This window comes from Saimiri boliviensis, chromosome 8 (assembly GCF_048565385.1).
Source record: "Saimiri boliviensis isolate mSaiBol1 chromosome 8, mSaiBol1.pri, whole genome shotgun sequence".
In the NCBI taxonomy this organism is placed as follows: Eukaryota; Metazoa; Chordata; class Mammalia; order Primates; family Cebidae; genus Saimiri; species Saimiri boliviensis.
In genome coordinates, this window is record NC_133456.1 from 11470824 (window position 1) to 11498337 (window position 27514).

The window sequence follows — 27514 nt, forward strand, 5'->3', positions numbered from 1 at the left end:
TGAGGCAGGAGAATTGCCTGAACCCAGGAGGTGGAGGTTGCGGTGAGCCGAGATCGCGCCATTGCACTCCAGCCTGGGTAACAAGAGTGAAACTCCATCTCAAAAAAAAAAAAAAATTATGCTAATATTATTTATCTTGCTTACTAAATTTTTTGATATTTCCTTAAATTTTGCACCCGAGGTGAGTGTGCCTCACTTGCCTCGCCCTAATCCCAGCCCTGCAATTATGTTCCTGCTTCAAGGGTTTTCAAGACTCTCCATCACCTTCTGAGAAAGCCCAGGACCTCCAACTGGCTTTGGGCACCTGTCCACGTCTCTCCTCCCCTGCTCTTGCTCCACTGAACTTCTGTGGCTTTGAGCTCATGTTTCTAGGGTTGGTATATCCTACTGTCCCTGCCAGAATGAGCCTCCACCTTGAAATTCTCTCTTGATCCAAGACTGTCCCTGTGAAACTTTTCCGCAGCTCCTCTCTCCTCAACCCCCGTCAAGAGCCATGAATTGGTCCCGTACTCCCAAGAATGCCTCACCTTGTCAGACCAGGCACTTCTTACTGGGAGAGGCCATCTTCCCACTTCATGCCCAGCCCAGCACTGGGCACTTAATAAATGCCCATGACTTGTGATAATTAAGCCCTCCACCAAGAAAGGACAGCTGGGGCTTGATGCAAAGGTTTATTGCTGAGTGTGTGTGTCTAGCTGAGGGAGTGTAAATTGTGCCCCAGCCTTGCCAGACGGAAGCTCCTTGTCCCCAACTGCAGCATAGGCCCTGGCCCGGGGGCATAAACAAAGATTTGGTGCTGGATGAAGAAGGAGGGAGCAGGGATGTGGGGACATGGGCCTTTGTCCCTGATAGTTCAGCCATGGCTCTCAGCTTCTCCTGCAGGGAACCCTGAATGGAGGGAGGAAGAGAAGCTGCTGGCAGGGACAAGAGGGTCACCTGGGCTTGCTTGTAACCTCACCTGAGGTAGACCCTTTTGGGCACAGCCAGGGCCTTTGTCCTATCCTGAGTCCTCTGTCTGGGCTAATCGATGGGAGCTGGACTCTGTCCCCAGCCACCCCTCAGGACAGTCCGGTTATTGGCCATAGCTGGTGTCAACAGTACCCTCCCTTAACAGACCATCCTGTTGTCCAGTCAGCAGGGGGTACTATGTGTGTGTGGGGAAGCGGCAGGTGGATCTGGCATCCAAGGACCTCAATCCAAGGATCTGGTGTCCAATGAGCAAATCCTGCTGGAGGAGGGGCTGGGGGTTGCTCTGAACCTGGTATTTGGGGAAGAGTCCTGCTGTGTCTCACTCTGGCACCCAAGGACCCCCAGATCTGCCCCCTCCCCACTAATTTGTTTATGTGGGGACTGCACAGGCCAGAGCTAGCTTGGACTCTGGACCCTTTGGAGGGTGCTGGGAGGGACAGTCACTGGTCCTGGGTAGAGAGGTGCCAAACTTGTCACATGGAGGTGGTAGGGTGAGCAGCTGGCCTGTGTGTGGGAGGGATATCCCCTGTCTTTGATGAAATGCTGGGAGGGAGGTCTGTTTGCTGAGCCCAGACCCACCAGGTGAGTCGGGTGCCCCCAGGGGCAGGAGAGCTGCAGGAGATTGGTCAGTTGGGCACTGCTGAGTCACGGAGACTTCAGCTGACCCAAGTCCTGCCCATCCTAGCTAGGGCTGGCTGCTGTGAGTCCTGGAGGCCAGTGCAGCCAGGCGGTGAAGGGCAGGGCTGGGGTTGGGGGCATAGGACGCTGGGAGACTGTGGGAGGTGTGGAGGAGGGTCCGGGCCTCAAAGCTAGCAGGGCTCAGGGCTTTGATGAGGTGGCAGGCTGGGGCCCAGGAGTTCTGGGGGCCGATAGGGTCCTGAGGACTGGGGCTGCAAGGCAGCTAGGGCTATCGGGTCTCGGGGCAACTGACAAGCATGAATTCAGGCAGCTGTGAAAAGCAAAGGAAACCGAGTCAGCATCCCTGAGACACAAAATAAATGGGTTTAGGCATTGCGCATTGGGGGCGGCCCTGGAAGCTGTGACACCTGAGGCCTTAGGGCGGGGCCAAAAGAAATTCAATGGGTGGGACTTGTGTGAGTGGGGCGGGGCCTCTGGCGGTGGAGCCTGGAGGCAGTGGGCACCGGAATTTGGAGGTGAGGCGCCAGGGCGTTGGCGTGGAGTGGGGGGCTGGGGCGGAGCAGGGATATTGAGGCGAGGCGCTGGAGACGGCCGCGACCCACCTCAGAAGAGGCCGCAGTCTTTGAGGTTCTCCTTGATGATGATGTCGGTGACAGCGTCGAAGACAAATTTGACGTTCTGCGTGTCGGTGGCGCACGTCATGTGGGAATAAATCTCCTTCACGTCGCGCCGCATGTTGAGCTCGAGGAACTGCACCTTGATGTAGTTGCCGGCGTCCTCGTAGGTGTTGGGCCCTGCGGGGGCGGGAGCTCTCACTCGGCCCAGCCCTTCCTTCCCCGCGCTGGCGGCGCGTGTCGCGACCGTGGGGCGGGGGCGCCGCCTGGCGGCCGTACGGGCGTCTCACCGTCGTAGTCCGGGAAGCAGATGCTGAGGTGCGCCTTCTTGATCTTCTCGGAGAAGACGTCCTTCTTGTTGAGAAAGAGCACGATGGACGTCGTGGCGAAGTAGCGATGGTTGCAGATGCTGTTGAACAGGTGCAGGCTCTCGTGCATGCGGTTCTGAGGAGGGCAGTGGCTGTCGGGCACCAGGGGCCGCGTCCGACCCGCAGCCCCTGCTCTCTGGGCTCCCGGCCGCGCGGGGCTTCCCGCTCAGCTGGCTCGCAGAGGGTGTCCCGCACTGCCCCAGGTGGGACTGCTGAGCGCCTCTCGGCCTCCTCAGGCCGCCCACGGGCCTCCCCTCTCGGGCCCTCCCCCCGCCCAGCGCGCGGTCTCTGCCTTCAGGGGCAAGCAGCTCCACCTCGCCCCTGGAACACAGACACTGCCTGGCACGCACCACTTCGTCGTCCTCCACCAGCACCATGTCGTAGGCGCTCAGCGCCGCGATGAAGATGATGCAGGTCACGCCCTCGAAGCAGTGGATCCACTTCTTGCGCTCAGAGCGCTGCCCGCCCACATCGAACATCCTGCGGGGCCGCGGGGGCCTGAACCCACGCCCCGGGCCCCCTGGGCTTGCCCCCACGCATCCCCTCGCCCAGTGCTGGTCGGGGAGCTCTCCGCTGGGACTAGCACCCTTTTTGCTGGCGGGGTATCCGGGAAGGGGCAGGGCCTACAGCAGGGATAGGGTCCCCGGGGCGAGACCGGGCCTGGGGCTGTGACCTCCCAGGCTAGCACGCGGGTCGTACCGGAAGTTGAGGTCCTTGAAGGAGAACTGCGTCTCGATGATGCCGGTAGTCTTGACTCGCGAGCGCAGTACGTCTTGCTCGGTGGGCACGTAGCCCGGGGTTACCAGGCGCTCCAGATCGGAGAGATAGCTGCGGGAGACCGGGCCGTGGTGGGTGGGGAGGCGTGGAGGGTGCCCCCCGCACCCTGCACCTCGCGCTGCCCGCGCGCTCACTAGCCCGCCGAGTCGTTGAGCTGGTACTCTGAGGCGCGCTCAAAACAGGCCTGGATACCGGAGTCCTTCCACAGCCGCTGGATGATGTCCGACATCTCCTTGGGCATCGTGCCCTCCTCGATGGTGTCCGCCATGTGCATCAGCTTCCGGGCGTCGTCCTGGGGGCAGGGTGAGAGTGGCTGGTGGTGGCCAGGGACAAGGGTGCAGCCGCGCGCCTCGAGTCCCCAGAAGCCCGCTCAGCCCGCCTCCTGGCACACCTGGCGTGCAGAGTCTCCGTACTGGATGTTGAGTGTGGTCATGGCGCGCACGATGGCCAGGATGGACTGCAACGTGTTGCCGTAGATGATGGCGATGAATTCGAGGCACTCTTCCAGCGAGTACCCGTCCTGGTGAATAATCCTGGGGTCGAGGCAAGGAGGGTCAGTCCCTCGTGGGCAAGTGGGGAAGGACCCAGCCCGAGGGACCTCAGGACAGGCAGGGGCACTCACTTCATCTGCTTGACGATGGTGCTCTTCCCGGATTCACCGGCACCTGAAAGGGAGGCGGTGCCTCAGAGCTGCGCTGACAGCCTGCCCCCCGCCCCCCGCAAGGAGGCCGGGAGGACGGGGCCAGCCCAAGTTGGCTGGGTGGACAGGCAGCAAAGAGGCCTGGGCAACAGCCCGCACCCCGTAGTCACACGTCCCTCCCTCCCCATCCAAAGTAAGTCCTAACACCCTGACGGCACAAGGTTTGCAAATGTTTGGAAAGTGAAGAAAGGAAGCCAACGAGGGGAATCAACGACATCAACTGTTCTGGGACAGGGGAGGCCCCAAGACCCCGGCCCAGGCAGCCTTCATTATGCTGTAAGAACACAATGAAGAAATTCCGGAGTGCCACCGCCACCTTGTGGGAGCCTCTGGTACGGCGTGCACTGGGTTATTTGAGGCGGGTCAACCCCTAGCTTTTCACCTGAAGGGGTGGGGGTGTCTCCTAGAGGCTCAGAGGGAATTAGCGCCTTTGGGTAAGGGAGGGCAGAGTTAACATCCTTTCCGAGCCTGCCCCTGCGAGGGCGTTGGGCATAGTTAATGAGATTTCTGGCTTAGCCTCTCTGCCTTGGGAGGAAGTGGGGCTGGCTTGGTCCCTCACCCACCTCCAGCTGGTTGACCGGACCCTGGGGAGCGTGGGTGGAGCCTGCCCGGCCCTTTTGAAGCTGCTCTTTCCCCTTGAGAGTTCGGTGACCTTGAGGCAGGCCTGGATCAGCCCCATCTCTCCTCACTACCCATGGTCCATTGGACACAGCTATATCTACTCCTGCTGGGCCTCGGCACCTGCCCGCCCCTCTGGCTGCTTTGTAGGTCTACCAGTCACAGCCCTCTGGCACCTGAGGGCCATTCTTTTTGGATCTGGATGGTCCTAGAGGCTCCCCACTCCCAGGACTATGCCCATCCCCTTCCCAAAGGAGCAGCACAATAACGGGCTCCCAGTGAGGCCCCTGGTTTCCGAGGGCTGCCCAGCAGGCCCATCAAACCAAAGGCTGCAGAATAGTCAGCCTTACACACACCCGTACAAGAATGTGGTTGGCACACACTTCTGGGGAGAGTAGGTCACCTGAGGCAGAGCCAGCCATCTGGAGAGGGGCTTCGTGGGATATCCAGCCTTGGGGGACTAGGACACCACCTGTCAGGCCTGGCCTTGCTTGGCCAGGGCTCCCACCCTGTGCCCTACCCTGTGACAGGCTCACACTGCTTCCCAAAGAACACTTGCTTCACAGAAGGGCTGCCTGCCTGCCTCCAGACCAATGACCTGGTGGCGATGGCCCCACCCCTGGGCTCACACCCCTACCCAGAAGCAGCAGCTTCACGGTTCGGGCATCCTTCTCAGCATCTTCTTTCAGCTTCTTTTCCAGCTCCCTGGAGTGCTTCTCCTCAGCACTGGCCCCAGCCCCCATGGTCCAGCAGCAGGCGAAGGGACAGAGTGAGCAGGTGGTTCTTCTGGATGGAGGGGATCCCCAGAACCCAGCCTCCCAGGCACCCTTCTGGCCCCAGGAGGACCTGCAATCAACTGGCTCTCCACGGACCTGTGCAGGCCCTGGTGGGGCTGCTTAGTGGGATTTGGGGGCTGGGGGTGTCCAAGAGCCAATGAGAGACAAGGACAGGTGAATCCAGCTCAGCCCCCCGCCAACCCTTCTAATCAGGCTGGCATAACCCCAATCCCTCAACAGCTGACTCTGCACCCCTGATGTCCTCCTGCCCCCCTGCCCCACCCCATCCCCGCCCCACCACAAGGAGAGGCCCTACCTCTGCCTGGGAGTAGGGAGACATGTTCGTAGGAGCAGGGCTGAGAAAGGGGAAGACAGATCCTTGAGCCCTGGGGGTGAGGATGATGGAGGTGGGGCTGGCAGCGAGAGGGCGTAATTGGGAGAAGCATGCCTGGACCACCTGCCGCTTGCCAGGCACCAGGATCAGCACCACTCCTTATCTTGTTGTAAGCTCACACTGGCCCTGGAGGATGGGTGCCCATGTCACCAGCCTCATTTTACCAATGAGGAAGTAGAGGCTCAAAGCATCACACCGCAGGAAGAGGTTAAGAAGGGCTGGGTGATTCTGGACTGGGATTTTTTTTTTTATTTTTAAGACAGAGTCGGCCGGGCGCGGTGGCTCAAGCCTGTAATCCCAGCACTTTGGGAGGCCGAGGCGGGTGGATCACGAGGTCAAGAGATCGAGACCATCCTGGTCAACATGGTGAAACCCCGTCTCTACTAAAAATACAAAAAATTAGCTGGGCATGGTGGTGCGTGCCTGTAATCCCAGCTACTCAGGAGGCTGAGGCAAGAGAATTGCTTGAACCCAGGAGGCGGAGGTTGCGGTGAGCCAAGATTGCACCATTGCACTCCAGCCTGGGTAACAAGAGCGAAACTCCGTCTCAAAAAAAAAAAAAAAAAAAAAAGACAGAGTCTTGCTCTGTCACCCAGGCTGAGTGCAGTGGCACCATCTTGGCTCACTGCAACCTCCACCTTCTGGGTTCAAGCAATTCTCTGCCTCAGCCTCCTGAGTAGCTGGAACTACAGGCACCTGCCACCATGCCTGGCTACTTTTTGTAATTTTTTTTAAGTAGAGACAGGGTTTCACCATCTTGTCCAGGCTGGTATCGAACTTCTGACCTCATGATTTACTCGCCTCTACCTCCCAAAGTGCTGGGATTACAGGCATGAGCCACCATGCCTGGCCTGGACTGGGATTTTATGCCCTGCAGGGAATCCAGAGAGAGGGAAATGGTGGTCATTGCATTCACTTCAATCATGGGCTAGAGTTGCTCTAAGCAGACCTTCTGCTTCCAATGGACTCTGGTGGGCATGCATATCTGCTCTGTGTGCTGAGTGTATGTGTCTTTTACTGGCACCAAGCAAGCAATGATTTGACACATCTGTGCATGTATACCTGGGTGTACATGGGTGCCCATGTGCATGCTTATGTATGTGTGCCCATGTATCTACCTGGCTGCCTTTTAGCACTCAACTCTGCCACAGACTCAAGAGACCAGAAGGGGGTGCCAGGGCCCCAGACACCTGGCACTAACAGCCGTCTCTAAATAGTATGCATGGGAACTGGATGCTGGCTTCTACCGCAGGCTGGCAGCTTCTACACCCACCCTGTTGGATGATGGGGATCTGTCCAGGAGTGAGGCCATTTCATTTGTGCCACTTTCAGCCCTTGGGCTCCACCCACCCTCCCTGACCCTGAGGAGTGAGTGGGCTCTGGGGGGGTCTCTGTAGCCCTTTACACTGCCCAAGGGTTTCTCAAACTGAATGTGGTTTCTACATGTTGGGTTTGTTTAAAGTGGGGCCAATCTACTCCCTTCCCAGCCCCCTACCTGGCTCCCCAGGCCCGCCACATGTGGCTCTAAACCACCCCCGCCCGACCAAGGAGAGAAGCCAAAGTCTAGTCCCAGAGCCAGTGTTTATTAGCAAGATGGAACCCAAAGGCGGCTATGGCCTGGGCAGCAGAAGGCTGCCGGGAGCCCCCACCCATCTACCCAACTGCCCCCCAGAGCTAATTACACCCATCGCTTGAAGTGGTGGACATAAGGGAACCCTGGGGAGCCTCTACTGGCCCCAGGCCTCCATCACGGACCCCCTCCCCTCAGGGCTGGGCCTCTCATGAGCCCTGCCTGGGCCTGGCCCCTCTGCTATGCTCCCAGCCTCCAAGTCCAAGTGGCACAGGAAAAGCTAAGGGTGGCCCTGCCCTGACCAGGCGGGGAGGGGAGAAGGGGCTGAAGGAGCTGCCCCACCCAGGCAGGATGCCTCTTCTCCTATCCCCAATAAATAGAGAATAAATACCCGGGAAGGGGCTGGCCATGGCTGAGTGACCCCAACCCAGGCAGAGGCTGGCATCCTGTGATGGCCCCTTCTTCCCTTCTCTGAGTGCACCTGAGCCCACCCCAGTCTCCAAAGTGGTCCTCACATCCATGTCTATGCCACAGCACAGGCTGACAACACATGTCAAAAAAGGTGGACAGTCCAAGCCCCATTCAAGTAGGGCTTGCTTTGCTCCCGTCCTGTGTCCTGTAGATCTTGGCGGAGGCTGTCGAGCAGGTAGACTTCCAGCTGAGTCTGGGGACGGTGTGGTCCTGGCCTGGCCCCGCCAACTGGCTGGGCCTGGTTAGGCTGGCTCTGTTTCCTGCCATCTCTGACCAGCATGGGTCTAAGTTGTGGAGGATGCTGCCGCTAAGGCAGGCTATATTCAACCCACCAATAAATACTGTCTTTGCAGGGGCAGGGTATGTATAGAATATAGATATTTATATATATATATATATATATATATATATATATATATTTATATATATATATATATCTTTTATATTAAAAGGGACGAGGGCTAGGCTGGCCCATGGCAGGGCTCAGGCAGCTGGCCTCATGTGTCCGGAGGGTGATGCCGGCGGTTCCGGGGCTTTTTCTGGTCCTGGGACTCAGGAGGCCGGGGTGCCCCTGGAGCCTCCCTGGGGCTGGGGAGCACATGACGCCAGTAACCCTGGCAGTACTGGTGGATGAGGCCCACTTCTGGCTGGGCCAGCAGCTGGGCCAGCTCCTGGTAAGGAGGCGTTGGGGGGCCTGCACCTGGGGATGGCGGGGCGCTCACAGCCAGTGGTGGGAAAAGGGCAGCATGGACGGCGTCCCGGCCCAGAACATGCAGCTGCACTCGTGTGACAACGTGCTTGAAGTTGTTTTCCGTGGCTGTGCAGGAGTAGAGGCCACGATCACTGAGCTGCAGGGCCCGCAGCAACAAGCCCTGCTCTGTGCGCAGGAAACGGTCCTCTGCACGAATCTGCAGGGGCAAGGAGAGGGGGTTCAGGGGTTCTATGGCCACCCCACAGCCCTAGCCAGCGACCAGATCTGACCACCTTTGTGGCCATTCCGTGTAGAGGCACCCATATGGAATTTCTGTATGCCAGAAAAACCCACATATAGTTTCCACACAATGAGAGCTATTTGAATAAGGCATCTGTACAGATCTCCATTTCAGGAGAGATGACCATAGGAGGTTCTGTACGATGAGAAGAGTTTGAAGCACACACAGAATTTTTTTCTTTTTTCTTTTTTGAGATAGGGTCTGGCTCTGCACCCAGCCTAGAGTGCAGCTGAATAATCTTGACTCACTGCAGCTTCGGCCTCCCAGGCCTAAGCCATCCTCCCACCTCAGCCTCCCGAGTAGCTGGGACCACACACATTACCATGGCTGATTTTTGTATTTTTGGTAGAGAAAGGGTTTCACCATGTTGCCCAGGCTGGTCTCTAACTCCTGACCTCAAGTGATCTGCCTGCCTGGCTTCCCAAAATGTTGGGGTTACAGGTATGAGCCACCATGCCCAGCCAGATTTTCCATTTAATGAGAATATCCAGTTAGGAGACCACATAGAATTTCCATGTAAACAGGGACACCTGTAGGGATTTCCATAAAATGAGGGCCCCACAGAATTTCCATATACTGGAGCTCACCCACATGATGTTTTTGTAGAAGGAGGTACACCCCTAATGCGGTATACGTATGGAATTTTCTTTTTTTTTTTTTTTTTTTTTTGAGACGGAGTTTCGCTCTTGTTACCCAGGCTGGAGTGCAATGGCTCAATCTCGGCTCACCGCAACCTCCGCCTCCTAGGTTCAGGCAATTCTCCTGCCTCAGCCTCCTGAGTAGCTGGGATTACAGGCACGCGCCACAATGCCCAGCTAATTTTTTTGTATTTTTAGTAGAGACGGGGTTTCACCATGTTGACCAGTATGGTCTCGATCTCTTGACCTTGTGATCCACCCGCCTCGGCCTCCCAAAGTGCTGGGATTACAGGCTTGAGCCACCGCGCCCGGCTACGTATGGAATTTTCATGTGAAGAGGCATATCTAGAAACACTTTCCACATAATGAGGCTAGTCTCATGGAGTTTTCCACATAACTATTTTCATTTTTTTTTTTTTTTTTTTTTTTTTGAGACAGAGTTTCGCTTTTGTTACCCAGGCTGGAGTGCAATGGCACAATCTCGGCTCACCGCAACCTCCGCCTCCTGGGTTCAGGCAATTCTCCTGCCTCAGCCTCCTGAGTAGCTGGGATTACAGGCACACGCCACCATGCCCAGTTAATTTTTTGTATTTTTAGTAGAGACGGAGTTTCACCATGTTGACCAGGATGGTCTCGATCTCTTGACCTCGTGATCCACCCACCTCGGCCTCCCAAAGTGCTGGGATTACAGGCTTGAGCCACCGTGCCCGGCTCCACATAACTATTTTCATTCAAAGGTTTTACATGTAGGGAAGGGAGCCTGGGAGGGGTTTCACAGCACGAGAGTTGCTCCAGACCATTCCTCTATGTTTCACCAGCCCACAAGGACTCCCACATCCATGGTGCAGCACTGGACACAGGAACTCACCTCTCGGCGCCGGTCACCAGAATCTCGCTGGAACAGCCACTTAACAGTGGCTTGAGGTGAGCGGGGCTGGCACTCAAGGAAGGCCGCACTGCCGGCCACACCGTACTGCACAGACTCCACGGCATTCTTGTTGGCTATAGAGCGAGAGAGGTTGAGCAAAAGCAGCATCGCCTCTGGGTAGCCTGCTGGCTGCTTCAAGGCAGGCACCAAGGGGCACCTACTCACCAATGCAGAGCTGTGTGTTGAGCATCCATTCCTTAAGGGGACAACTAGTAACATCCCATCTCCATTAACCCCCACCCCCCTTAGCCATCAGAGCACCCTTACAGTGGGGGCCCTGTGAGCAGCTTCATGGGCTGCATGGGGCTCTGCAGTATGAGCAGCACCCCACGGTGAGGCCCAGCACACTCACCATTGGAGTTGAACCCACGGCACTGCCTGATGGGGTTTCCGTGCCGGACGTCCTGCCGGCGGCTCCGCCTGGATGGGGATAGCCTCTGAAGGAGTACTCCCAGGAAGCTTGCCTGCCCCTAGGCCCCTGTAGCCACCCTGACTCCAGGGCAGGGCCCTTTTTCCCCAGGGCAGTGATGTCTTAGCCTTAAGATTCCCCCAGGGTAATATCATATGTACCCCCAATCCCCTAGGATAGGGCCCAGGGTAATATCATATGTACCCCCAATCCCCTAGGATAGGGCTAAAATCCCAGGTGTCTAGGGGTCCATACCTCTTGGAGGATGCTGTATAGCGGGAGCAGGCCTGGCCATCCCAGGCACAGTAAGGGTCCCTGGCAAGGCAGCAGTCAGCACAGGCAGCCCCATACGCCTGGCATCGGTGCAGGCTCAGATGTGTGACTCCCACAGCCGACGCCACGTAGAGTTGTTGCTGAGGCAAAGAACAGGGCCTTGTCAGTCCCTGTCCCAGAGCAAGCCCCACCAACATCCAGGTGGACTGGGCTCCTCTTCCCTGTTCCATGTCTCAGTTTATCCATCCATGTGCCAAGGGCATGACCCTGAGGGCATGCAGGCCCTGTCCCCATCCCTGGCCCACCTTGCCAAAGACTCACCCTCTTGGAAGAGATGGTCATGGTCTTGACAGGTGCTGGGTCCTAGATGGAGATACAGATCAGCTTGGGACTCCAGAGACCCCCCTCCATGCCCTGACCTAGAGGTCTCGGGTCTGAGGCTGAAACTGGGGAGGGTGAAGGTGGGGAGGTCAGACCGGGTATTGTCACACCCACCTTGAAGACCTCCACCTCCTCCAGCATGAGCTCTTCCATCTCCTGGTCATCCTTGGGCAGCACAATGACCTTCTGTACTGTCCCGCGGTCTGGAACAGGCCGGGCAGTGCCTCAGTGAGGCTGGGGATGCTGGGGAAGGGGTACCAGCCTCAGCCCCTTCCCCAACCAGGGCCCAAACCCCACTAAGACATTGGAGCAGGAGCTCTGTGACAAGGTGGAAGGGTTTCCCCAGGTCAGAGAGGACTGGCCCAGGACATAGGGGGTCATGGCCAGGGTCTGCCCCCACCAACCCAGACCCTGATTTTGGGCCCTGCTGAGAATAGGACACCGGAGCATCCATTCTGTGTCTGGGCTGCTGGAACTGTGGTGGGTGCACTGTGGCATGTGCGTGCACACATGAGCATGTGGATGACCTGTGTATCCTGGAGGTGTCTACCATCTGTCTCCACCCCTTTCCTGCCATACATAGGTCCTAGATGCCCAGTGTCCCTGCTCTCCTGGGCCCCTGGGGATGGAAGTGGGAATGGGGTATTCTCACCCCCAGCCTCTGTTATCCCAGCAATAGGGAGAAGGGACCAAAGGATGAGGATGAAGATGTGACTCTGATGAGCTTGCAGCAAGCCCTAGCAGGGCAAGCCCCAGCCCCAAGGATCTGCACCCCGCACCCTGGGGGCCCAGCGTGGGAGAGGCCGGGAGCAGCAGCGGGTACCTGTGCCCAGGAAAAGCACCTCATAGCGCCCGTCGGCTGCATCCACCTGGTCCACGGTGACAGTGGTGAGGCGGTAGGGAGCACCTGTGCGGACCACCAGGGGCCGCCGCTGCAGAGGGTACACGGCCTGGTACATGAGTGGGTGGCTGCGCATGAAGTTGATCACCTCATCAGGATAGTCCTTGGTGGACTTCATGGAAGGCGTGAAGGTTCCACCAGGGCACTGTGGACAGGTGGCGAGTATCAGTCCAGGCTGCCCGGGCGAGGAAGGCTGGAGCCATTAGCTTCAGGAGAGGCCACTGCACTGTCTGTCCCCATCGTCTTGACCTGCTCCTCTCCCCAAAGCCCCTCTCCAGGTTTCTGCCCTGCACTTGACCTCTGCAGGTCCTGCTCCAGCCAAGGTCCCACGTGGCCAAATGCCACAGCCATCTCCCTGGCTTAGTGTGTCATGACCCTGTGGCAGCATTTGGCCGAGCAGACCACTCCCTTCCACATCCTCCTCGCCACCCTGTCATCTCCTTCCTCTCTGACTGTTCCTAGGATCTCAACTGTCTCCCTCTTGCACAGCTGACTGCAGGCTCCGATGTCCTTATCACGCACCAGCCTCGCTCTCCTTCCTGAAGCTGTCCCGAGCCTGGGCTCAGCCTGCCCCCCACCATGGCCAGCTTACCTCTGGCCCATCCTTCCAACTCCAGGTCACCTGGGGAGGGAGGCCTCCCTTGACCTCCGCTGAGACCAGCTTCCCCAGCCCAGTCCTGACCACATGGAGCGGGAACTGCACTGGATCAGATCCGCTGCTCTCCTGCTTAGACTCCCAAATCAGCTGTCACACCAAGATAAAGTGACACACCTCTGTGACCTCTGAGACCCTGCCTGAGGCCTGGCCCTGCCCCTCTCCAACTCTTTGCCTCCTGTTCCTCAGCTGAGTCGACCTCCAGCTTACCTCCAGCGTCCACCAGGAAGACCCTTCCCTCCAACCTTTGGCTCCTAAAGAGCCCCACAGAGGATCAGCTAAGGAGCAGCCGACCACACCCAGCCCACCATCTTTGTCCCAGAATCCTGGCTGGGCTCCTCCAGAGCCTGACACTGCGTGTGAAGGCCAGTTTGTGTGTACATTACAGCCCACTTATCCCGCTGGCTGGGAGGGCCATGATGATGGGGCCCATGTTGCAAAGGGCCTGACCTGAGGCCTCTTAGAAGAGGAGGAAGGGGAGAAGCAGGATGAGCGGGGTCCTTACCGTGCCCGGCCGTGGGTAGGGCATCTTCCCTGAGAAGGGCATCCACTGGTAGTTGGGGCCTTCCTTGTGGGCAAAGGGCCCGTTAAAGACCATGCGAATGTCAGCCATGGAGTAGACACACACGGCAGAGCCTCGGAACACGGAGCTGCGGGCAGGGCAGGTGCTGCTGAGCGGGATGGACCCTCCACCCAGGGCCCCTCCCCAAACTACCCCGCACAGTTTGCCACAGGGCTGGGGCCCTCCATGAGTTATAATCCCCTAATGGCACCACACCCTACCACTGCTGGCCCTAACCCCAGCCTCACCCAGAGGAGGTAAAGACAGCGTAAATGACAGGGTTCCTCACGTCCAGGGTCTGCTGGACAAACACATCCTCTGGGGGACACAGAGGGAGAATGTATTGGAGGGTGCCTTGGGTGGGAGTCCCCAGACCCCACCCACTCCTGTGCAGGGGAGGGGCCCACCAAAGGCACCCTGACCACCCACCCAGCCTCTATCCCTCTCGCTGTAGCCAGAGTACCCTAGCCTGGGCTCATCTTGTCCCACCATGGCCAGCTTACCTCTGGCCCATCCTTCTGACTCCAGGCCACCTCTGGAGCGAAGCCTCCCCTGACCCCCACTGAGACCAGCTTCCCCAGCTCAGTCCTGACCACATGGAGCTGGAACTGCATTGCACTCACGGAGCTCATCGAAGTGAGTCTCAATGCCATCCTCGCCCGGCACAGAGCAGACAAGCCGAGCCTTCAGGAATGTACTCCACTTGTTAACCAGGCAACAGTGACCACCGTCATCATTCTGGGGGGTGGGGCAAGAGGCCGGGTCAGATCAGCTCTTGACCCCAAGCCCTGGCTGGAGCAGGGCTGATGAAGCCAGAACTGGTGGAGGAAATAGCCTGGGGGCCCAGCCAATGCGTACCAGGCAGATGCGCCCGATGCGGGCGTACACAGCGGGGCTCTGCGGTGCCTCTGCCGACCGCTCACGGAAGAAGAAGTAGAGCTTATCATCATTACGCTCCGAGCTGTCAGGAATGAGCTCAGCATGGATGAACGACGGGTCTGCATGGCAGGGGTCAGCTGGGTAAGCCCCTGCTCTGATGGTGCCCCTGTTCTCCAGCAGAGTCCCCAGCCAGGTACAAGAACTCCCTCTCCAAATAAGAACTCCTCTCCAGATAAGAAACTACTCCTGCCCCAGATAGTCACAGGCTAAACATTTCCCCAATTCTCCAATGTGTGCTTCTTTACAGCCTTCTTGCTGCATCCCAGACACATGGCCACGGAAGGGCTCCTGGGGCCACGCTTACCGTTCAGCCACCGGGAGTTGTACTGATCCGTGCGCATGGCCGTCTGCTTTCCGAGGGTGCGGAAGATGGCTGCATCAGTGCCCATAAAATCGATGTACACACCAGCATAGAGCTCCTCATCTGTGGGTGGGCCAGTGGGTCAGTCAGGGGGCTGCTGTTTGCTAGAGCTGGGGCACAGCTCAGATGACTTCCAGAACAGGGTCTTATCTCCCCTCCTCAGGTTCCCTGGGGCATGATCCTATCTCCAGTGGAGTGCTGGTCAGTGTTTCACCACTGGCTCTGGGAGGGTTGGGATTAGCAACTATCAGCTCTGATTAGTAGCAATAACCCATTTCTGTGGTGTCAATACTCCCACTATGATTAATTTCAAGCTACCAACCTGAAGTCACTGAAAGCAGAGTCGGGAAGAGCTGCCAACACCACTGTACAGTATTTCTACCCCACAGATATGACAAATGTAAATCACCTCGAGAGCACAGCTAACAGGCCGGGCACAGTGGCTCAAGCCTGTAATCCCAGCACTTTTAGAGGCCGAGGCAGGTGAATCATTTGAGGTCAGGAGTTTGAGACCGGCCTGGCCAATGTGGTGATATCCTGCCTCTACTAAAATACAAAAATTAGCCGGGCATGGTAGTGGGTGCCTGTAGTCCCAGCTGCTACTCAGGAGGCTGAGGCAGGAGAATTGCTTGAACCAGGGAGGCGGAGGTTGCAGTGAGCCCAGATCACGCCACTGCACTCTAGCCTGAGCAACAGAACAAGACTGTCTTAAAAAAAAAACAGCATAGCTAACAATACAATGTAGTAAAGAATGAGGAGGCATACAAACACCTCAGTTTACTGGGCTTTGTGTGCTGCAAAGACTACATTTTTACAGAAGAAGGTTTATGGCAACTCTGTGTCTAGCAAGTCTGTCAGCATCATTTCTGCAACAGCATATACTTAACTTTGTGTCTCTGTGTCACATTTTGGTGATTTTTTTTTTCCTTTGAGATGAAGTCTAGCTCTGTCCCCCAAGCTAGAGTGCAGTGGCAGGCACCATGTCGGCTCACTGCAACCTCCACCTCCCAGGCTCAAGCAGTTCTCCTGCCTCAGCCACCTGAGTAGCTGGAACTATAGGCACCTGCCACCAAGTCTGACTAATTTTTTCTTTTTTTTTTTTTGAGATGGAGTTTTGCTCTTGTTGCCCAGGCTGGAGTGCAATGGTGCAATCTCAGCTCACTGCAACCTCTGCCTCCTGGATTCAAATGATTTTCCTGCCTCAGCCTCCCAAGTAGCTGGGATTACAGGCATACACCACCACACCTGGCTAATTTTGTATTTTTAGTAGAGACAGAGACGGAGTTTCGCTCGTTACCCAGGCTGGAGTGCAATGGCGCGATCCCGGCTCACCGCAACCTCCGCCTCCTGGGTTCAGGCAATTCTCCTGCCTCAGCCTCCTGAGTAGCTGGGATTACAGGCACGCACCACCATGCCCAGCTAACTTTTTGTATTTTTAGTAGAGACGGGTGGTCAACATGGTGAAACCCCGTCTCTACTAATGGTGCAAAAAATTAGCTGAGCATGGTGGCGCGTGCCTGTAATCCCAGCTACTCCGGAGGCTGAGGCAGGAGAATTGCCTGAACCCAGGAGGCGGAGGTTGCGGTGAGACGAGATCACGCCATTGCACTCCAGCCTGGGTAACAAGAGCGAAACTCCGTCTCAAAAAAAAAAAAAAAAAAAAAAGAGACGGGGTTTCACCTTGTTGACCAGGATGGTCTCGATCTCTTGACCTCGTGATCCACCCACCTCGGCCTCCCAAAGTGTTGGGATTACAGGCTTGAGCCACTGCACCCAGCGAGACAGGGTTTCTCTATGTTGATGAAGCTGGTCTTGAACTCCTGACCTCAGGTGATTCGTCCACCTCAGCTCCCAAAGTACATGGATTATAGGTGTGAGCCACTATCCCTAGCCTAATTTTTGTATTTTTAGTAGAGACAGGGTTTCACCATGTTGGCCAGACTGATCTCAAACTCCTGACCTCAGGTGATCCACCTGCCTCGGCCTCCCAAAGTGCTTGAATTACAGGCTTGAGCCACTGCACCTGGCTTACATTTTGGTGATTCTTGCAATATTTCAAACTATCTGTTATGGTGATCTGTGATTTTACTACTGCAATTGTTTTGGCACCATGAACCTCACCCATATAAAACAGCAAACTTAATCGATAAATGTGTGTATTCTAACTGCTCTACTCACTGGCCATTCCCCCATCTCTCTCTCTCTCTCTCTCTTCTTGGGCCTCTCTATTCTCTGGGATGCAGCAATATTAAAATTAGAACAATTAATAATCCCACAATGGCTTCTAAGTGTTCAAGTGAAAGGAAGAGTCACATATCTCTCACTTTAAGTCAAAAGCTAGAAATGGGCCAGGCGCAGTGGCTCATGCCTATAATCCTAGCACTTTAGGAGGCCAAGGCAGGTAGATCACTTGAAGTCAGGAGACCAGCCTGGCCAACATGGCAGAAACTCTACTAAAAATACAAAAATTAGCTGGGCATGGTAACTGGTGCCTGTAGGCCCAGCTACTTGGGAGGCTGAGGCAGGAGAATCAGTTAAACCCGCGGGGCGAAGGTTGCAATGAGCTGAGATTGCACCACTTCACTCCAGCCTGGGGGACAGAGTGAAACTCTGTCTAAAAAAAAAAAAAAAAAAAGCTAGAAATGATTAAACTTAGTGCAGAAGGCATGTTGAAAGCTGAGACAGGTCCAAAACTAGGTGGCCAGCACTAAACAGCCAAGTTGTGAATGCAAAGAAAAAGTTCTTGAAGGAAATTAAAAGGGCTACTCTAATAAACACACAAATGCTAAGAAAGTGAAACAGCCAGGCCGGGTGCAGTGGCTCAAACCTGTAATCCCAGCACTTTGGGAGGCCAAGGCAAGCGGATCATGAGGTCAAGAGATCGAAACCATCCTGGCCAACATGGTGAAACCCCGTCTCTACTAAAAAATACAAAAATTAGCTGGGCGTGGTGGCGTGCGCCTGTAATCCCAGATACTTGGGAGGCTGAGGTAGGAGAATTGCTTGAACCTGGGAGGTGGAGGTTGCAGTGAGCCGAGATTGTACCACTGCACTCTAGCCTGGCGCCTGGCCACAGAGTGAAACTCTGTCTCAAAAAAGAAAAAGAAAGTAAAACAGCCTTATCACTGATATGGTGAAAGTTTTACTGGGTTAGATGGAACATCAGACCAGCCACAACATTCTTTAAGCCAAAGTCTAATCCAGAGCAAACTCTCTTCGATTCTGTAAAGGCTGAGAGAAGAGAGGAAGCTGAAGAAAGGTTTGAAGCCAGCAGAGGCTGGTTCATGAGGTTTAAGGAAAGCAGCCATCTCCAGAACATAAACATGTAAGGTGAGGCAGCAAGTGCTGATGGAGAAGCTGCAGCAAATTCTCCAGAAGATTTCGATAAGATCACAGATAAAGGTGGCTACACTAAACAAGATTTTCAATGTAGACAAAAAAACCTGGTCAGGGCCAGTGACTCAGGCCTGTAATCCTAGCACTTAGTGAGGCCGAGGTGGGTGGATCACTGGCAATGGCTTCAACTTAAAGCCACCAGCTGCATTAGCCCTTAATAAGAGAGTCTGCCTGTCCTTTGAAGCTTTGAAGCCAGGCATTGACTTCTACTTGCTAGCCATGAAAATTCTAGATGGCATCTTCTTTCATGAGAAGGCTGTGTCTCCATCCCTTCCTCTCTCTCTCTCTCTTTCTTTTCATCTTCCTCTGTTGCCCAGGCTGGAGGCAGTGCCACCATCTCAGCTCACCATAACCTCCTCCTCCCAGGTTCACATGATTCTCCTGCCTCAGCCTCCCAAATACTTTGGATTAGAAGCATGTGCCACCATGCACGGCTAATTTTTATATTTTTAGTAGAGACAGGGTCCCACCATGTTGACCAGGTTCGTCTCAAACTTCTGACCTCAAGTGATCCACCCACCTCGGCCTCCCAAAGTGCTAGGATTACAGGTGTGAGCCACTGTGCATGGCTGGTTTACTGAATATTTTAAACCCATTGTTAAAACCCACTGCTCAGAAAAAAAGATCCCTTTCAAACTATTACTGCTCATTGACAATGCACTTGGTCTCCATCAGAGCTCTGATGGAGGTGTATCAGGAGACAAATGTTTTTTTCTTTCTTTTTTTTTTTTTTGAGACGGAGTTTCGCTCTTGTTACCCAGGCTGGAGTGCAATGGAGCGATTGCGGCTCACTGCAACCCCTGCCTCCTGGGTTCAAGCAATTATCCTGCCTCAGCCTCCTGAGTAGCTGGGATTACAGGCACGTGCCACCATGCCCAGCTAATTTTTTGTATTTTTAGTAGAGACGGGGTTTCACCATGTTGACCAGGATGGTCTCGATCTCTTGACCTCATGATCCACCCGCCTCGGCCTCCCAAAGTGCTGGGATTACAGGCTTGAGCCACTGTACCCAGCCTCTTCTTCTTCTTTTTTTTTTTTTTTTTCCTGAGATGGAGTTTTGCTTTGTCACCCAGGCTAGAGTGCAACGGTGCAATCTCGGCTCACTGCAACCTCCACCTCCTTGGTTCAAGTAATTCTCCTGCCTCAGCCTCCCGAGTAGCTGGGATTATAGACACCCACCACCACGCCTGGCTAATTTTTGCATTTTTAGTAGAGATGGGGTTTTACCATGTTGGCCAGGCTGGTTTCAAACTCCTGACCTCGTGATCCACCCACCTCGGCCTCCCAGAGTACTGAGATTTACAGGTATGAGCCACTTCGCCTGGCCTAAACTTTTAACAATATTTGTATCTAACAACTGGATCGGCTGGGTGCGGTGGCTCACTCCTGTTATCCTAGCACTTTGGGAGGCCAAGGCAGGTAGATCACCTGAGGTCGGGAGTTAGAGAGCAGCCTGACCAACATGGAGAAATCCCATCTCTACTAAAAATACAAATTTAGCTGGGCATGGTGGCGCATGCCTGTAATCCCAGCTACTCGGGAGGCTGAGGCAGGAGAATCGATTAAACACGGGAGGTAGAGGCTACAGTGAGCTGAGATCCCACCATTGCACTCCAGCCTGAGTGATAGAGCAAGACTCCATCTAAAAAAAAAACTGGCTCAAAAATTTCCCGAAAATTTAACAATGTTCCTGCCTCTAACACACCACATGTGAGGCTCCCCACCAAGGACAGGCCCCGTTTTTCCTCATCAGACTCTGATTTGGGCTTTATCATCAGATTGGGACCTTTTCACTTGCCAATAGAGGCAGGATAATGTCTGCCCCTTGACCCCAGGGCCTTTCCCAGGCTTGGAGGTAGCACAGAGCCCAACAGCTGCTCTGAGAGGCAGACTGTGTTGAACAATCAGAAAACAGGCAGTGTGCATGGGCTAGGGTCAGTGATGGGTTCACCCAACCTACAATTAGGGGCAGCACCTGCTCCTGAGACCCCAGGCAGGACCCCACTTCAGAGAACAGCCCCCAATTCTCCCAGACACCTACCCAGACCAGAAACGTGCTCTCCCCATCTGGACATGGGCCAGAACTCTCCACTGGTGCTTCCCTACAGGGCTCTCCCAGCCTCCCAGACACACCGAGAACATGCTATGGGACTGGCCCTCAAACCAGCCCTGATACGCACTTGGTTTATCTTCTTCTAGGAAGCCTGTCATTAGGAGGGTTCTGGACTTTGCATGAACCATACTGTGTTTCAGGGTAGGACCTGGCTCCCTTGGTCCCCATCCGAAGGGACCAGGCAGAGGCTTATACCACCAAGTCTCTACCCTCACCTCACAATGGGCTCTGACGTGCACCCTCTCCCCTTGCCAGGTGGGGCCCATTGGGGAGTTCAGGGACAGCCTGGTCACCGTCTCTGGCCTTGGGTAAGTGTTGGTGCCATGCCCCCTCTTCCAGGGCAGAGGCCACACATTGAGACTATAGAGCTGGGGTTGGGGGCACTCACTGATGAGGGCTGACGCTGTGTCCAACTTGGGGTCGTACGGACATTTGCCCTTCCCTGACTCGAGTCGCTCAGGCTCCAGGTAGAAGATGTAATCCTGCAGGGCAGAGCAGGACTCAGCACCGTCCAGGCCAGTCCCTCAGCCAGGAAGCATAAGGGTCACCAGGCTCCCAGAGTAAGAATGAGCTCCCAGGAATACCCCAAGCCCGCCCCTTTCTCTCCCCAGGGCTCTTGGGCTTAAACTCCATCTAGCCAGGTCTCCCAGGGCAGAGCCATGCTGTGGGCTCCAAGGGAAGTGCTTCCTAGTCCCAGTTCTTAGGGAAGACCTGGGGATCAAGTCTCAAGGGACCCTGCCCTGGGGGCTGTGAGGTGGACATGGAGTGGGGTTGTAGGGGCTGAAGCCCCTCCATGCCAAATAGCTCACAAAGATGCTAGCCAAGGTCCCCTGGGCCACAGAGGCACAGCTCTTTGCTGTGGCTGCCTGTCTTGGGCCAAGAAGGGGTTGCAGACCTAGCCAGAGCAGGGGTGACTGGTTAAGGGTCTGGGGTCCTGTCCTTTGCCATCAGGTCTGGCCAGGGCAGAGAGCTCTAAAGTTACTGTATCCCCAGGCTTTGTACCCTACCTGTGGTCCTCAGGATGGACCAATGGGCCATGACCTTTTTCCTGCCCCTCAGCAGAGCCCCCAGGCTCCATATCTCCCCAGGGAGCCAGGAGTTGAGGAGTCCAGCCCAGACCACATGAAATTCACAAAGCCCCCCATGCTTCCCAGCCCAGCCTGCAAGATACTAGGAGGACGGTTGGAAAAGGCACTGGGACCAGGGTGAGCGCATAGGCCACAGGAGAAAGGCAGGCAGAGGGAGGGAGAGGGGCAAGGAGAGGAACAGAGGCAGGAGGAGGTGGCAGCCAGGTGGCAGGATGGTGATGGGAAGGTGCACACAGGCCTACTTCCAGTTACACTCTGCACACGTGACTTCCTGCACACACGGGTGCACACACAGCTCTGAACGTATCACTGCCAGCACACAGAACCCCTGGCTCACACCATGGACACACACACACAGAACCTGAATGACCCTGTATTTCTGCACTCCCCACCACAGACAAACATGCTCTGTCATTCACTGGCAGCCCCTGCCTCCCTGCCCGCCCCTGCCCAGCCCCAGCTCTCCCAACCCAGACCTGGGTCATGACTAGTGGACAGATAACCACCCGGCAGAAGACAGCCCCAAGCACATGAGTGTGCAGGACACCTATGTCCACCAGATGACCGTGGAAGGCATGGGGCACAAACACCTGGGAGTAAGGTATCAGACTGCACACATGTGCTGCTTTCCACTCTGGGTGCTGAGTGAGGGGGGCCCACATGCACACTGGTGGATGCTCTTGTGTGTCTACACACATGCGTTCTGGGGGCTAAGGCATGGCTGTCCCCAGGGCTCCCGTCTTCCCCACCTGGTGGCTTCATTTCTTGCCCATGGGGGTCACACTGAGGCCGACATGAGTCCAGCTGGGCACGCCTTCTGAGCCTGAGGGCACTTCCGGGGAAGGGGTGGGGACAGGGTGTGGGCACAGAGGTATAGGAGAGGCCTTGGGGAGACTGGCCTCAGGTGCAGGCCCAGGGTGAGTTCCACTCAGAGGCAGTGCTGCCTGGCAAAGGCCTGGAGGGATGAGGCCCACCTGGCGTGGGGCTGTGGGTGTTGGGCGGAGGGCACCATCCGTGGCTCTGCTGCCTCGGCCTCTGACCACCTGCGCCTGGGTCCATGGTGTGGCCTGAGAAGATGAGGAACAGGGGTTAGAGCTGGGGGTGGCAGGGGCTGGGGGAGCGGGCTCGGGCTGCCAGCTTCTCACACCACACAGGCCAGGAACACACATGAGCACATGGGCCCCCAGAGCACATCTATGCATGTGCATATACACACACATAGGCTTGGCACACACCCACACACACGTGCCCTTCAGGTCCAGTCAGTCTCACACATGCCCTACAAGTTCACACCAGCTCACACACATGCCCACATGGAAATGGAAAAGGGCAGAAGCAGGTAGGAAGGGGCAGAGCTGGGGAAGGGGCAGCTACCCCCAACCCCCTGGCCCTGGGGGAGGAAGGCAGCTCTCCCCCAGGCCACATGGCAGAAGCTGACCCAGGTGTCCAGCCTCCTGTCTCAAGGCCCCCACCAGGCCCTCTGGCTCAGCCACAGGGGCACGGTCCACAGGCATAGCCAAGAGAGCTGTTGCCACATATGGAGCGAGTGCTTACTATGTGCCAGGCATGGTGCTAGGAGCTTTGGGAGCTTTAGCTCACTGCCTCCTCCTTGCACCAACCTGTGAGAAAGGCAGCGGTTAGCCCCATTTTCAAGTAAAGAAACTGAGGCTCACTGAGGTGAAAGAAGTCACTCACCCAAGGTCACAAGGCTCGGAAGTGGCTGGGCTGGGGCTGAAGCCCCTCCTCCCATCAGGACCCTGGAATGCAGACACCAGCAGGGGGCAGCACGGGGACAGGATGGGCAGGGCTTACCTGGGCGCGGCGGCCGCGGTTCACATAGGTGCACATGGGGTTGTAGGCACCCGTCCCGCACACATACAGGTGTGTTCGGTTCCAGGGCTGGATGAGCCTGACAAAGTTCCCACACTCGCCCTGGGGCCAGAGCGAAGGATGTGTAGGTGCCCTGGCCAGGCCTGCCCCCTCTCTGGGGGTCACCTGCCCCCCTTCCCCACTGTGGACCCCACTGAACTCACGTTGCCATCCTTGCCTGAGAGCACACACTCCTCAATTCGCTGTTGGGAGGCTGCCCAGTGGATCTGCAGAGAGGGGTCAGAGGGTGCAGCCTTCAGGGCATGCCCTAAACCCTAGGCCTCCATGCCCACCCCACACCCCACATCAGGGACAGCCCTTACAATGAGGGGCTCGCGGTTGATGTCGTGCAGGTCCAGGGATAGCACGTAGTCCTTGCTACCCACATACATGCGGTCGTGGTCCTCGTCCTTGAGCAGGATTCGGTAGTCAGTTGTATTGAGCAGGAAGTTGAAGAAATGGGCAGTGCCTGTGGCCTTCAACTCTGCAGGTGGAGGGCAGGGCACCAATTAGGACCTTTAGGAGACCATCCAGCCATACCCCCTCTGACAAAGGGGAGACTGAGGCCCTGAGGTTCCCCTCAGGACCCCTACCACACAGTGGTCTTTTTTTCTTTTTTCGAGGTGGAGTCTCACTCACTCTGTCACCCAGGCTGGAATACAGTATTGAGATCCTGGCTCACTGCAGCCTCCATCTGCTGGGTTCAAGCGATTCTCCTGCCTCAGCCTCCTGAGTAGCTGGGATTTTGTATTTTTAGTAGAGATGGGGTTTTACCATGTTGGCCAGGCTGGTCTCAAACTCCTGACCTCAAGTGATCCTGCCTTGGCCTCCCAAAGTGCTGGGATTACAGGCATGAGCCACTGTACTCAGCCCACACAGTGGTCTTAAACCTCCAGCTTCCCTTCCTGGATCCTTCTCAGCTCCCTCTCCAGTCCCTGATAGGCTGGGAGGAGAAAGTGGGACAGGTAGGCAGGCCAGGGAAGGCACCACACCCAAAGCTAAACCCGATTCACAGACAGCCCTAGCTAGTCTCTGGCTCCCAATGAAAGGGCAGTGGGTACGGGCCAGGGTACGTGACACCATCAAAGAGTTTTTTTTTGTTGTTTTTTGAGACAGAGTTTCGCTCTTGTTGCCCAGGCTGGAGTGCAATGGCGCGATCTCGGCTCACCGCAACCTCCGCCTCCTGGGCTCAGGCAATTCTCCTGCCTCAGCCTCCTAAGTAGCTGGGATAACAGGCACGCGCCACCACGCCCAGCTAGTTTTTTGTATTTTTAGTAGAGACGGGGTTTCACCATGTTGACCAGAATGGTCTCGATCTCTCGACCTCGTGATCCACCCGCCTCGGCCTCCCAAAGTGCTGGGATTACAGGCTTGAGCCACTGCGCCCGGCCCATCAAAGAGTTTTTGCTCAGGTGGGAGTTAATGCTCCCATGCTCAGGGTGGGGCCAGCTTCACACAGGGGCTTAAAAGAGTTAATGAGCAGATAGGGGTGTGGCCGGGTATATCTGGGACAGCCTGCAGACTCTGGCATGGAGCCTGGATGCCCTGTTCTTATCCCAGCTGCCCACCAGGCAGGGAGTACAGCTGGTGCACAGCAAGGTCCTCACTTGGTCTGAAGCAGGTTAGCCAGAAGACCCGAAAGCCCCGCTAGACACACTGCCCTGGGGACCCCAGCTTCCCCCTGACCCCACAAGGCTGCTAATGGTGGAACTCTCAGGCCACCTTAAATGAGCCAGGACAGTCATTTCTGGGAAAGAGGCTCTCTCTCTGGTGCTACAACCCTGGGACTAAAGGCAGGGTTCAACAGGGTCCTCCAGTTTCCCTTCTGCATGAGTCCAGCAGCCTTGGCCCTCCAACCCCAGGATGTTGGGGAAAAGCCCTTCCTAGGGATGAAGGACAAGAGAGGGCTCAGCCAATGATAGACAAAGGACTCCCAGAAGCTTGGGAACCCACCTCCAAGGGGAAGGAGAGACGAGGGGTCCCCTTGGCAAGCCCCTTCTCCACCCACCCCCAGCTATCTTTAGCTCAGCAGAAGAAGGAACATTGTAATAAGGATGATGAATATTCACACACATAGGGGGCTTAAGATAGCAGTGCACAGAAGAGCACATATGTATATACACATGGCACAGGCATGCACACAGTGCACACATGTCCTGCCATACATGAGGCACTCAACAAGGGGGTCACACATGTTCCATCTCCCCTCTCCAGCTGGTAACCCATTTCACAGGTGAGGCAATCAAGGGAGAGGCCAGGGCCAGGCCTCAAGGCACCTGGAAGGGGAGAACAGCTGGGATCCAAGGCCCTAGACACAGCCTGAAGATGGGGCAGAGATGGGCTGGAGTCAGGGGGTTCCACCAGCTGACCCAGAGCTCATGTCTGGCCCCAGGACCTCACTCTGATAAACTAGTGGGTAAGGAAAGACCTTGCCCTGCCCAGCCCTGACTGCAGTGACAAGGGACATGCAGGTGATGACCTTGGCCAACCACTGGGACGCAGGGACGCCGAGGGATCAAAGGGCCAATCCTGCCTGGCGATGGCCTCACCCGCCTGTCCGGCGGTGCCTCTGAAGTCCTGGGCAGGGCAGCCCGGGCACCTGTCCTGCACCTGTTGTTGGGCCACTCGGAGTCTCCCGCCTGGCCACTCACCCACAGTGACAACAGGAAAGTAAACATTCCCCCACCCCCAGGGCTGGGAAGTGGCCAGAGAGGAAGTGGGGCTGCCAGTGAAGCGCCCCCAGGCTGGGACAGCCCGCCAGGGGTTATTTATACCCTGGCTGGGGGCATGGTTTGGTCATGCCCTTACCTGTCCCCTGGGCTAGGGGGCACTTTGGGGGCAATAGTAGGGGGAGGGGGCAGAGGCTCTCAAGTGGGCACCTTCAGACACAGGTACTCAGGGTAGGGGAAGTTTCAGCCATCAAGCCCCCAGGAACCCAATCAGCCATAATCTTCACCCTCCACCTTGCCAAACCTTAGGCCTCTATAATCTGAACCGTGTGCCACGACTCCCAGAGCCCAAGGCCCAAGGCCCAAGTCTGAGCCCCCACTATCTCACAAAGCCCCAGCACTCCCAGGCTCCCGCTCCCTCTGTGAGAAAGGCTGTAGAGAACCCTCAGAAGATGAGGAAACTGAGTCCCAGCTTGAGGGCAGGAGACGGGCCTTGACCCTCTCTGCCCCCTGCCCTCTGTCTGCCCCTGGGTGGAGGTAGGCGTGGAGGGAGCCCCTTGCTCAGTCATCGAGCGCCCACTGTGCACAAAGCCCTGTGCTTACAAAACCCAGGGCACAGGGAAGGGACATGACGTGCCAGAGCGCATGGCGGTGGGATTCCCACCCAGGTCCATGGCTTAAGGAGGGGGAAGCCCAGGGGAAGCCAGTCCTGGTGGGGGAGACTGCCTTCCAGGAGGGCCAAGGCCGGAAGGTGACTTGCTCTCCACGGATGGGGCACATGACTCAGGACCTGCGGGACCCCTCCCAGTGGCCACGGGATATGGCGTCAATGGCTCTGATGTCACAGGATGTGATGCTTTGGTCACTGTGGAAACAGTGTAGGGGGAGAGGGGAGCCCCAGGAAGCCCTGCAGCGTGGGGAAGGGGTGGGACCCAGGGTCAGGGATCCATGGCTGTGGCTTGGGTTTCTGGGTGAGCTTCATGACCCGAGTTGGGGGCACTCTGGCTCTCTGAGCCTCGTTCTCCAGTCTAGACCATCTCTCAGGTCCTTCTGGTACTGACACTCAGTGACTCTGACATAGGACTCCTATTCTGATCTCAGAGAGAGGCTCACAGCCTGGCATTCCTTAGGTCTTCCCCCAATCCATCCTTCATGGGGGTCTCTGCCTTTCAGGGACAGGAGAGTGGGATAGGGTCCCAAGTCCTTTCCCAAGGAAGCAGGCTTCCAGGTGTCACTACCTCTTGTAGGACATCCACCCCCCACTCCCACCCCAGCTACCCCATTTCCTATTGCTGGATTGGAGAGCAGAGAGAGCTATGGTGTAGGAAGGGGCCTCCTGTGGACTCAGCTCCTGCCTTCCCAAGTCCAGTGTTTCCCTATCCCATCCCAACCCACAGGAGTAGAGCTTAATCCCAAATCACTTATCCAAATCCAGCCTACCAGA

At 56.3% G+C, this 27514-nt stretch overlaps 2 protein-coding genes across 3 annotated transcripts in view; both read right to left on the reverse strand.

Moving 5' to 3' along the window:
- Nucleotides 1-1843: 1843 nt before the first annotated feature.
- On the reverse strand, nucleotides 1844-5723 carry GNAT1 (G protein subunit alpha transducin 1). The gene is made up of 9 exons (XM_003936644.3): nucleotides 5323-5723; nucleotides 3990-4032; nucleotides 3759-3900; nucleotides 3502-3659; nucleotides 3290-3418; nucleotides 2941-3070; nucleotides 2513-2666; nucleotides 2211-2402; nucleotides 1844-1918 (listed from the first exon to the last, which is right to left on the reverse strand). The coding sequence occupies exons 1-8, from the start codon at nucleotides 5426-5428 to the stop codon at nucleotides 2212-2214; spliced, it is 1053 nt and encodes a 350-aa protein (XP_003936693.1). The 5' UTR covers nucleotides 5429-5723; the 3' UTR covers nucleotides 1844-1918; nucleotide 2211.
- A 1694-nt stretch (nucleotides 5724-7417) lies between these two features.
- The window catches only part of SEMA3F (semaphorin 3F), a 35743-nt gene continuing 15646 nt past the window's right edge, over nucleotides 7418-27514 (reverse strand). The window contains exons 3-19 of one of the 2 annotated variants that reach the window (XM_003936641.4): nucleotides 23725-23885; nucleotides 23566-23628; nucleotides 23345-23464; nucleotides 22507-22599; nucleotides 20833-20926; nucleotides 14879-14998; nucleotides 14494-14633; nucleotides 14259-14373; nucleotides 13884-13953; nucleotides 13579-13723; nucleotides 12341-12563; nucleotides 11632-11720; nucleotides 11458-11499; nucleotides 11119-11276; nucleotides 10807-10874; nucleotides 10395-10528; nucleotides 7418-8804 (exon numbers count right to left, since the gene is read on the reverse strand). In XM_003936641.4, coding sequence (XP_003936690.1) covers nucleotides 8394-8804; nucleotides 10395-10528; nucleotides 10807-10874; nucleotides 11119-11276; nucleotides 11458-11499; nucleotides 11632-11720; nucleotides 12341-12563; nucleotides 13579-13723; nucleotides 13884-13953; nucleotides 14259-14373; nucleotides 14494-14633; nucleotides 14879-14998; nucleotides 20833-20926; nucleotides 22507-22599; nucleotides 23345-23464; nucleotides 23566-23628; nucleotides 23725-23885 — 2246 coding nt within the window. In that variant the 3' untranslated portion in view covers nucleotides 7418-8393. The remainder of the gene's footprint in view (nucleotides 8805-10394; nucleotides 10529-10806; nucleotides 10875-11118; nucleotides 11277-11457; nucleotides 11500-11631; nucleotides 11721-12340; nucleotides 12564-13578; nucleotides 13724-13883; nucleotides 13954-14258; nucleotides 14374-14493; nucleotides 14634-14878; nucleotides 14999-20832; nucleotides 20927-22506; nucleotides 22600-23344; nucleotides 23465-23565; nucleotides 23629-23724; nucleotides 23886-27514) is intronic. The other variant, XM_010347133.3, reaches the window with a different exon arrangement.